The sequence below is a fragment of the Drosophila sulfurigaster genome, chromosome 2L, assembly GCF_023558435.1.
Source record: "Drosophila sulfurigaster albostrigata strain 15112-1811.04 chromosome 2L, ASM2355843v2, whole genome shotgun sequence".
NCBI lineage: Eukaryota > Metazoa > Arthropoda > Insecta > Diptera > Drosophilidae > Drosophila > Drosophila sulfurigaster.
The window spans coordinates 16,424,732-16,436,836 of NC_084881.1; the positions used below are offsets into that span (position 1 = coordinate 16,424,732).

Consider the following 12,105-nt stretch of genomic DNA (forward strand, 5'->3'; position numbering starts at 1 on the left):
TTGCAAATGCAGTTCACATAGTTTCTGCTTTGAACTTTACAAAGTTCCACAACGAAGCTGCACAGCAGTAGAGCTGAGCTGAACGGCGGGGGAGAGCGAGAAGGGGATTGCCAAACTTGTGCATAGTTGGGGCAAAAGATGTTGGCATTTTGAACCGCGTCGAAGAGCAGCGCCAACATTTTGTGGCCAAAGGGAGTGCAACAACTTTCGACACAAAATCAGGGTAAAATTAAGCTAGATAAGTTAAGCCATTCAGCTATAACTAAAAAGTTAATTACTGTCAACGGGCGGCACTTAAAACGATGCTTAAAACTTGTAATTAACATGGTTAAATAAAAAATATGTATACATATGTATGTACATATATTGTATATACATATGTAGTAGGTTTGTATATATTTGAAGGCAACTGAGAATTTATTTATTTCATTTTATTTTTTTAGCTTTCTGATTTCTATGAGCAAACATGTTAGCATAGTTTGTGAAGGACGTTCTATCATGTGTTCCGTGTGTGTGTGTGTGTGTGTGTGTGTGTGTGTGTGAGTGGGGCACAGGATGTGCAGCAGCCTTAGTGCACGCTCAAGCGTAAATACCGACAGTCAGACTGAGTCAAAGGAGGAACGAACATAGAGATGCGTTGAGGGTACAAAACAAAAGTTTCAAACGTCAAACGTTTTGTAGTCTCTTCTTCCCTATGTACATTTTTCTAGCTTTCTAGCTTTTGCTTTGGTTTTTTCTCTTAGCTTTTCCCCTCGTTTTTGCTTTTCTCAATTATGCAGCTTGACTAAAGCAAGCAACAACAACAGCAGCAGCAGCAACAACAACAACAAGAGCAACCAAATAGAGAACGAAGGTCATTTACATAAGCCCTCGAAAGTATGCTATAGATACGAGAGCTAAGGCAACTCGGTTCTTACTTGAATTTTTATTAAGGTACATTCTCCTCTTTATACCCATTAAAGGGATAAGTAAACGGCATAATGCTGCAACAGACAAGACAGCGTCAAATGGTAATTGAGGAATTAGATATATACATATTTGCAGACAGACAAATGAATTCACATTGAAGCTTCGAATTGAAGAATTACACCAACTTTAACTTCTTCAACATTTCTTTAGCAACTTTTTTGCAGAGTATCTTTTTGCTAAACTCCTTAGTTTTCCTCTTTTATTTATGAATAGATATGCGCATTAAGTGGGTGTATTGATTTTGATTTTTGCTTATTTTGTTTGCTGATGCAGAACATATTTATTTATGCAAATGATTTCGTTACAACATCTCAGCTTGCCGTAGACATAACCAAATCAGATGGTCTTTGGATTACAACATCTTAAAATATTAAAGGTAAATTTAAACCACAAGTAAATGAAGTTACAACTTTAAATGCTCTTAATTAATATACCACACTTCGCAACCTCAAACTTGGCTTTCAGGCTTAAAGTCATCCCCTTTTTTGCTGCTCATTTGGCACATTAAATGCACTGTACATGTTCATCAAGGATACAACTTCATGACCACATAATTGTGTATGTGCATAGTATTCATTCAACTGCAAGGACATGCAAATTCCACATTCATTAGAAAAGCATAGACCGCAAACTTCTATATAGAGTTGACTGCCCTCCATGTGCCACATTCCTTTCTTTTTTTTTTTTTTTTTTTGTGTGTTCCCTCTCCCTCATTTGCTCACATAATTTGCAAAGTCTATTTAATGTGCTCGGGTCATGTCAGCACCTCAGTGTTGGGTGTTAAGAGTGTGCATAACACGAAACCCAAGCGAGTCACGTAACTGCGAGTGATGACGACTTTTTAAATACCGGCACTTAAAGTGAAGGCGTTTAAAAACGTCATTAAATTTAATAGTTAAACTTATAAAATAAATCTGAAATATAAATATATATTATATATTTATAAATGAATATATTTATTTTACAACTAATATACCCTTTTCATAATTGAAGTGCTGGTATGACAATGTTGTCGCGGCAACGAGGCGTATGAAATGTGTTGTATGTATACATAAGGAAGCAAAACACACACACACACACTCAGACATACACACACATATACACATGCAAGTTTTGACACTCATAATGCTTTGTGCAACGCCACCTGGCGGGCAAGTCATTAAGTGAGCTTGTTTTGTGCTGATTTGCAGCTCGCCCAGCTGCACAGGGAGCGGCATCAAGAGCCCATAAAAATGCTGAGACTACACCAGACTACTCACACACTGACACACACTGACACATACACATAAAGCACTATATAATTATAATGAGCATTAAAACGGACGCTCGTGGCCAGTGTTGCCAGACTGTTTGTTGTGCCACACGCGCAACTAGTGCGAAAAAACGCCACTAATAAAATACCTTTTCATTCTTTTCTCTTTTCCCTTTTCTCAGCGAAAATACCTAACAAATGGCTAAGCAGAGGCAAGTCCCAAAGTCACCGGTCGCAAATTAATTTTGTTACTTCCGGCAGACCGCAGCAAAGGGAAAAACCCGCGAGCAACCAAAAAACACAAGAAAAACGCCCCATTTTACTTTAATACTCGACTGTTTTTGTATGTATGTATACGCTTGTATGCACAACATTGTTATAAACTTAAACAAAGTCAAACTGCACACACACATTAACATACACACAACACTCGGGGAATGAAATACACTCTCACACACACACGCTCACTTAACCACATTTATATGTGTAAGCATTTGTACTGTGTGGGACTTCAGTTTTTCACCTCGTCGCCTTTCCCCCTTCTTCAGCCGTAAAATGCTCTTCATACATTTCCGTAATTTTAGACGCTATCCACTTTTATTTGCGCCTTTTGTGCGCTCATATTTTGTTGTTGCCAACATCGCGTGCAACGGCGCATTATAAATTGTCGTTGTTGTTGCTGTTGTTGTTGTTGTTGTTTGTGGTAATATGGGATTCAAATTGGGTTAGTAGTAAATTCTATTGTGTTTGTTTTCACTATCTCTTTTGCTCTTTCGATCACTTTCGCATGCAATCGCTGCTATTTGCTTCAATTGAGTTGAGTGCACAAATTTCGTTGCATACTTTCAGGCGGGCGTTGAAAAATGTTTTAATTAAATAAATTATACAAATGGCCGTTTGACAGCACAAAAGAATGAAAATTCCACAGTACAGACTTGTTTTTTTTTAGCACTTATTATTATTAAAAAGCTTTGCTGTTGACGTTGGTGCCATAACACTTTAAAATAATGCTCAAGTTAGCAGCTAAATTCAATTTAAAAAAAAAGTTCTCTTCTCTTTACTCTTTTCGTATCTATTAACGTGTCTTTGCCATCGCCACTTTTTCTTCAGCAATAAAAACTAATCAGCCACAACACCGGGGCAACAGTGTCCGACAATATCCTTGTAAACGAGCTGCACTAAAGCCGATTTGAAACAAATTAACCGCACATGGCAGCCGTCACACGGATTTAAGTGCATCGCTCGGTTAGCTGGCAATTTTCTAGTGCGCCATTGAATCGCAATGGAACCTCAACCTCAACCTGAACCTCAAGCCACCCACTCGTTGCTCTAACGCCTACACGCAAACCGCACACACACACACACCTACAAATACAAACTCCCTTCCCCCTTTAGCTCACAAACACATTCGACTTCTCTCTCTCGCTCTGTCTCTGTCTGAGTCTGACTTCTCCCCTAGACTAGGAAGCCGATGACAGGCGCTTAATTTTCAATTACAAACACATAAAGTGCGAGCGGACAGTAGACCAGACAGACTGACTATTCCATTTCGTGGTAATACTATCATCATCATCATATGGTCAGATTACAGTGTTTGCTGCACACGTTTTTACACCTTTCGGCGCACGTTTTTATTTCATTTGCTGCTTCATTCGATGGCCGAGAACGCAACCAAATACACATCATATGCTGTTTCCATCTATCGATGAAATTTAATTCAATTTGGCCACAGCATTCGAAAGTTTAAAGTCGTGCAGAGTTATATAAACTCACTGTTGCCACCTTAGCTAGTTTAGCGTAAAATATTTACTTTCAATCTTTTCCTGTTTCAGTTGAATTCTCACAGCTGCCATCCTAAAGTTGAGCAAACTATCCTATCGTAATAGTTATCAGAGCTATTCTTTCACTGCACTTCCTTTTCGTTTTTTTTTTTGCTCGCTGCAGTTCCATTTTCAATAAAAAAATTCAATTATTATCTGGCTAGCAAAAGCAACACGATTTTTCTATGCTTGTATCATCTGCAGAGTCATTGGAGTATTAAGAATATGTATTAAAGTAGAACCGCTGCTCTAATAAAATTATTGAATATTGAACAAATTAATGCTTCATAATTGACACAACGCTGACAGGCGCAAATACATAAATTCAATTCTTTTTGCACATTGAATTTGTGCATTGTTTATGCTGATTGCACATTTCGCGTTGCATCTGCAATTAATTTAAATGGATGCCATAAAATATAATTTAATTATTCATTATTGGCCTGCGGAGGTCAGTTGTTCAAATATTTTGATAGAATTGCAATTGCACATTTCGAACATATTCATATAATTAAAATGGCTTATTGAATACACAAAGTGAATTAAGCAGAAACTAATTAATTTATATTCTTATTGGTACAGCTGTAAAAAAAAAAATGATGTGAGAGGCACAAAGAAAATTTTTATTTTTGGTAGAAAACTGCTCAAAGAAAAATCATTTCAAATGAAATGTATAAACAGCAGCAAGACAAAAAACTCGATAAAACTTTAGCTTATTTATGAATGTTATAAAATATTTGCGTTCTTTTTGTAGAAACTGAAATGTACACATATTTTTTATTATTCTAAGAATTTATTCCACTTAAAGCCAGTTCCACTGCAATTAAATAACTTCTTGCTTAAGTTTCGTAGTTATAATTTATAGTTATGATATTCTGACAGGTGGGTTATCGATGTGCTTTCTCAGAGGCCACCAATTGTTTTTGTTGACGGCAAAACCAAACAAATGTTTTCGACTGTGGTTTACCACAAACTTTGCAACCGACTTGGCTTTTGTGGATAACAACTTTGTTAGCTCTGGATATGCAAAGGAAGTGAAAAGCTTCCTTTTTGGATTTTAACAGAAATGTTGTTAAAGCTAGCAGCATTTATTTTTAGCGTGGGGTCAAATGAAAGACGATTGAAAATGGTTAAAAGAAATTCGTGAAAAATTAAGGAAATCTTATAAAATCTTCACTTCTCTAAGAAAAAACTAGAAAATTCATAAGTAAACAGCGAAAAACATTGAAAAGTAAATTGCAAATCTTGATTTGACTGTTTTCAATCTTGAAAAAAAATCTAGTAATACATTTTTAGGTTGGAAAAAACTTAAATCAAGATTTTTATGCAATATTCTATGTTTTTTAACGATTAAAATATTGCTTCAAGAATATTTTGTTACAGATCGATTAGAAAAGTGCAAATCTTGATTAAAAAACTTTTCGATTTTAAAAAATACCTTGAAACTAGATTTTTAGGTTAAGAAAAGATCAAAAAACCAGATTTGGTTCTTAAATCGTCGTTTTGAGATTAAAAAATCTTCTTTTCAGATTGAAACGGTCCCAAATTTGTTCTTGTTACCTTAAATATTGGAATTCCATTCATTTAAAAACAATCTATAGATTCGACATTAGCAGCTCAGACAAAAAATATTTTATATATTTTGAAATAGTATTTTTTTTTATATTTTTATATTAAGTAACTGCTAATATTATTACATTCTTTTCTAGCATAAGCTCGCCTTCCGATAAGTTTTCGCATTTTGCAGATGAAAATTGAAAAAACATTTGTTCTTTTATACTGAAATATTCTCTCATTTTCACAGCTGCATGACAAAGACTCACAAAAAAACAACAACAAAAAAAACAGTTGGCCCAGCAGTGTGTGCAGTTTTTGTGAACTGTTTGCCACTTGACTTGGGTACACAAACTTTGCGAACCCTTTTAAATGTTTATGTACCCCATAGTCAGCCATTTTATGGACTTATGGCCGAGAGAACACAGCATAAAAAAGAGAAAAAAAAAAAGTCTAGAGCTGAAAAAAACCATGTCGACAGACAGTCGCAGCCACAGCCGCACCATGGGCCATTTATATCTGCGCCATATTATTTATGCAGCAGCGCAGCTGCAACTGGGAGAATCGGCTAACAAAAAGCCAAAAAAACTGGACTTGCTCTTCCATTATACTTTTTGGCGGCTTGAAGAGTCTCGTGTAGCGCTTAATTTAATTAGTACTAATAACAGAAAAGGAGGCAGGGGCTGAATGCTTGGGGAATTCATTTATCAAGCAGACAATAAAGTAAATTTGTTTGCATTTGTTTTTTTTTTTTTTGTTTTCCCTGGTTTTATTTTGTTGTTATTCTATTACAAACAAACCCATCAATCTAACAATGCATCAATATCTAATCAGCAAACATCACGGGCCAATCAATAAGCCTTGAACTTTGTGCGAGAGAGAGCGAAGAGAAAAAATATTTTGGAAAAACTGCCAAATGATTAAATGATAATTTGTCAGAGGCAGCTGGCGTTGAGCCTAAGCGAACAATGGAAAGCTGCCACGAGACTGTGCCACATGTGTGTGTGGCGTGGCAGGTTAAAAATGTGCACGACATGTGAGAGAGGCAGCAAGAGAAACATGGCAACCATTGAGCTGCCACTGCATTTTGGTGTTTCTTTCTCTGCTTCCTCTGCTCTGCTGCTCTGCTGCTTCCTTGTATGCATTGACAACGTTGTTGCAACAAGCATTGTTGTTGTTGTTGTTGCCACTGTGTCGTGGCCATGAATATTTAATGAAATTAGCTCAAGTTGCTTGCAACGCGCGCTGTGGTTTTGTGTCTCTCATGTGCTGCTGCCAACTTGCAGCATGCCGGCGAGAATGAGTCACGTCTACATACGTCACGTGACGTCAGTATGTCTATGGCTGTGTCTTGTGTCTGTGCCCGTGCCTGTATTTGTGTTTGCAGTTGCCACGTGTTTACCTACGGAATTTCAAATTAAAAATTGTGCGCAACAATATACAAAATGCCGAGAATGCGGCACACCGTGAGCCCCAAAGTAACTAATTAGCTGTCCAAAATGTTTTCTTGCCAATTTAAAGTTGTGTGTGCAACCAAATACTTTGGAACGCATTGCGAGCCATTTGCTCTCGACTCGAAAAATTTCGCTAGAAATTATGTGCTGCATACTTTTAGGGGATATTATTTGCTTTCCATTATTTTGGGTAAATAATGCTTGTTTAAAAAAGTAATTATATAAATTTAATTTATAGGTTCCAAGTACAAAAAGTTTTGGAAAAATTAAAGGTAGGGATTATTATATTATTATTTTGAACTATTCCAAAATGTCCAATAATTAAAAAGTTGCATTCGTAATAAAGTTCAATAAGAACTCATTTTTTTTTTTAACAAACGCAAGTTAGATGCTCAAATTTAAATAAAGGCAATAATAACTATATTATTTTGTATTCCTGAGAATATTGCAATTGGATAAAAATTGAAGAAGAAATACTTTTGTATGGCACATAACGCTTATTGCACTCGAGTTGTTGCTTTGGATGACAATCTAATCTAGTATATTATATTTGACCTCTATGTAGTACTTTATTGATATACCAAACATGGTCTTCGGTATATTTTAGTATTAGTGTGGTATCATATTTGGTATATTTTAAAAATAATAAAGCACTAAGTTGCTTTTACTCAAAATGGGATCAAGAGCGGGTCTTTCGCAATTGAGCACACTCGATGAAAGCGTTTTTAAATGAATTTCAGAAATATTGTATATTATATTAATATTCATTTAAATTAATTTATTCCTACAAAATTATTTATATTTCAATTTGGTTTTCGATCTTCGCAAAAAAGAAACATCTGATTGGATTTGCTTATTCACTCCTCTACTTCTTATACTATTTACCATTATTTATAAAAACCTTTATTTAATTTCCAACATACACATTGATTCCCGCTCTATATTCTATAGTGGGCCAAATAAAAACCACCTCCGACATAGATAGTTCTAGTTTAGAAATAAAAACTACGCTTAAAGCCTTTGCAAACTTTGCAGCATAAATCCTGCTAAGCTCACACAGAGATTCACTTTGTTGGTGCTTTGCATATTATAAAATGGAACCAATGAAAAAAATTTTATAATGTGCTGAAGTTCGGCCATAAATTAGACAAACTTATATTATAAATATTGGTATTTGTTAATGGTAATTTTACACTTGGATGAGAGCATAAATTAACAGCTTAATATGCTGTCGAAATTTGCTGATGATATTTATCGCATTTGTATTGACCAAATGGGCACGAATAATGCGTAAAATATATATACATATATGTACATATATGTATATATCTATGGGCTATCATGTGCATGTGCATTTCGCGGGACTCAAACATTTATCGATAAATTTGAAAGGAAAAACGCCTACTAAATGCTGCAAATATTGGAATGCGACACAAGCGAATGCAAGAGTGAGCAATGCAAAAAAAAAAGAAGGGGGCGAAGCGGGGCGAAGCGGGGCGAAGCGGGGCGTGGCGTGTGCAAATACGTATTCTGGGTTCAGTCAATACAGAAATCGAAATGCTAGCGGTGCTATAAATCAAAATAAAAATGGTAAGAGTGGAGGAATTTCAACCATTCACATGGCCCGAAGCCAGTTTCAGTTGAAACAGAAACAGAAACAGATGTTGGCCTCCCCCAAAAGATATGCAACGTTCGTAGCATAACGGTAAAATGCATTGTGGCATTTCGCTGGCGTAGCGATGCAAAAATTATCTCTCGATATATGTAGATGACGATGCAATATGAATTTAAATTATTGAATTTACAGTGTACGATCAGTAGCTTCATTTACTGATTTGCATTCTTCACTTTATTTCAAAGTGTTGGATTCATTTTTAAAGTCAAATTGCAATTTGAAACAATTGTTGCGGAATCTTACTCTGGTGGAAATTTATGACTTTTAATCTACCAACGAAACATTCTTATACCCTGTAGCCATAAAAGTATTCCTAAACTTTGCTTAAGACAAAAGAAGCTACACATATGTATACAAATTATAAATTTCAATTATTTTCAGTTCTTAACTTTACATATCCATCTATTTTTGAGAAAGGGAATTTCTCGTTAATCTAATAAGTTACGTGGTATATTGTATGCCACTCTCAACTCTTAGCTGCACTGAAATTGCTTTTTTGGTTGTCGTTTAAGAAAATTGTCTTTCATGAACGATAAACATGAGCAGTGTTTTATGCTCTCAGTATAATACATTTTATAAAATGCCAGCAAGTTCTATCCTAGCTTATCCTTGCACTTGCCACTGCAAGTTGCTGCTACGGCCGCAGTTGCTGCTGTTGTCATTGCCTGCTTGTGGCACGGCGCCTGCTGTGGCGCTGTTGTTGACACACAAAAACCAACCCACGACCGACAATTGTATAAGAGGAATATAATAATACATGCTGAACATAATGATGGAGCCACTGAGCGGTAAAAGAGGCAAAAAGCGACAAGGAGGCTGCTGATTATGACGACGATGATGATGATGATGATGATGATGATGATGATGATGATGATGATGATGATGATGATGATGATGATTATGATCATGACTATGAGGCTTGTCGCGAAAGGGCGCACAACAAAAGTACAGCCTCATTGAGTACATTTTTCCATACCCTCACTAAAGGAAGCTAACAAAAAGGGATGTCGGATTGAAGGCGAGAAAATGAAACTTAAGAAAATTCTGAAAGTATTTTAAATTTAGCTAATTACAAAAATTTCTGCGTACATTGTTTCAATATTCCTTAAAGCTCAAGATTTATGCATATGTCTAAATTAAGGTAGGAATAAGAATATTTAAGCTTAGACTTTACAAGCTGAGGATGATAATGTAGATGGACTGATCTATAATAAATTTACTTTTAACTGGAATTTCTATTATAGATTTGTAAATAAAATAAACTTTTGTTAGTTTTCTTTGCCAGTTTTTAAAATATGTTTTTATCTCGTTTTAACTCTCTACTCTGAATTCCAGCGTATATTCAAGTCTATACATTTTAGTTTATAGGCAGCTGAATTGCTGTTTGCGGCATTCGCGATTCAAGGACACAACCCGCTGCTTTATCTAGGCTATGCATAATAGATATAAAACATATATATTCGCATCTATGTTTAACTAATAATATGAGAAAGTTGTTGCTGTCGAGTGATTCAAGTTTTGCATAGAGCGTCATGGGAAATTGGGCTCTAACCGCGATGTGGAAATCACAACTTTTATGCCATTTGCGCGGGGTGTACCATCAAAACGACGCCCCATATGTAAACAGAATAAAAATAATACCATAAAAAGGGGAGAGCTGCTGAGGCGGGACATAAAATGTACAAGATAAGAACCTTATATGGCAGCGACAAGTGACGTGAAAAGGTAATTTATCCCGAGTTGTTCCGAAAAAGCAAAACACCCGCAACATCAGGCACGCGACTGTCAGACGTTGCGTGCATTAAAGCCCAGCCTCTCCCACAACAATCTCCACCTTCCTTCTCCTGAGTCATGTGTGTGGGTCATAAAAAATGCATGACCAAATTCGCTGAGACGCCACGAGAAGAAAAATGTTTGCTCATTTTGGGGGGCCAGGGAATGGCGATGAAAAATTGTCCAAGTACTTCAAATTGAAGTTTCTTTTTCCCAGTACAATTCAAGGATTTGAGGGGGAGAAAGAAGAAGAACGGTAGCTGGGCAGTTTGCTTGTTTGGGGATCGCAAATTTCTGAAATTTCCGTTTAGTGTTTTATGACCGGAAATCGCTGTTGCGTGCGTTTTAAGCAAAGCGCAAGATTTATGCGGGTTTCTGCACAAAAACTTCGGCTTACATTGCAATTTAATAGGCTTTTCATTTAGTTAAGTGCTTCAAAAGGAAGCAAGTTACACAGATGGGGTGAAGACGAATAATTGTTAGCCAAAAATAGGTACAACAATTTATTTACGAGCAAAAAAGTAAAATATAAAGGCAATTAAATCTGAATTTCTCAAAAAAAAAAATAAAGATTTGCATTACATAATATTACTCATGTATATACAATCAAAAAAAAAATGCTTAATTCGAAAAAGAAAAATAAACTTATGTCGAAAACACAATCATCCAGTCCCACTGTGCATGGATTAAGATCACTCACCATCAATTAGTTATTTAAAAGACAGAGGAAAAATCCAGAAAGCTGATAAGCTCGAAAAATGTAAAAGCAAAATAAAAGCTTGCAAAAATTCAATCAATTTCAATTAATAAATATTCTGTAATTTAATATGCGTACATTATCTATTTTTGCCACACTGTTATAGCAATTGATTGAGATTTTCACATTCTCCCTCTCACCATTTCCCCTTCAATGGGCAATTTTACACGCCATAAAATTGCCACCTTCCCGTGAGGGTGGCAAAAACACCTTGGAAAGAAATCAATGCCTCTTCTCTCCCCTCGAGAGCCGATAAAAAGAAACCCACAAATATGCATAATTTATACACACTGAGAAACACAAGTGAAAATCAACTCCGACACACTTACACAGACAGACCCGCATACACACCTACAAGCAGGGCACACGCATACATGAGCAATAAAATGAAATCCATATTGACAAAGCACATATAAGAAATGACGCAAAGATGAGCAGAGTACACAGATGCAAAAGAAGGAGACAAGGAGACAGAGGCAGACAGTGCTGCAAATTTCTAGTTTTCAGCTATGACTAAATTCAGCTTAAGAAATAGCTGGAAATAGCTAATAGAAGTTTACTTAACATATTTCTCTATTGCAAATAATTTTTGTCTTATGATTAATTTTCATATTTTTTCCGTTAATGCTTTTTATTACATGTATTACATATTTCAAATATGTAATATTAAAAAAAAACTGCTAAATCTGTCAAAATTTGCTGCTTTGCTGTTGGTGGGTGTATTAAAGTTGGAAAAGTAAACTGGGCAGAAAAAGGGCAGCAAATTGTGTTTGGCAGTTGCCACATAAATAAATAAATAATTTTCTAATAAAATTAAAAGCTCAGCTTTGAGATTCACCTACCTTTGCCAT

At 35.7% G+C, this 12,105-nt stretch overlaps 1 protein-coding gene across 1 annotated transcript in view; it reads right to left on the reverse strand.

Annotated features, from left to right (window-relative positions):
- LOC133845919 (serine-rich adhesin for platelets) overlaps positions 1–12,105 on the reverse strand; it is a 100,290-nt gene extending 88,185 nt beyond the window's left edge. Inside the window, exon 1 of the mRNA XM_062280989.1 lies at positions 12,097–12,105. Within this exon, the coding sequence (XP_062136973.1) occupies positions 12,097–12,105 (9 nt within the window). The remainder of the gene's footprint in view (positions 1–12,096) is intronic.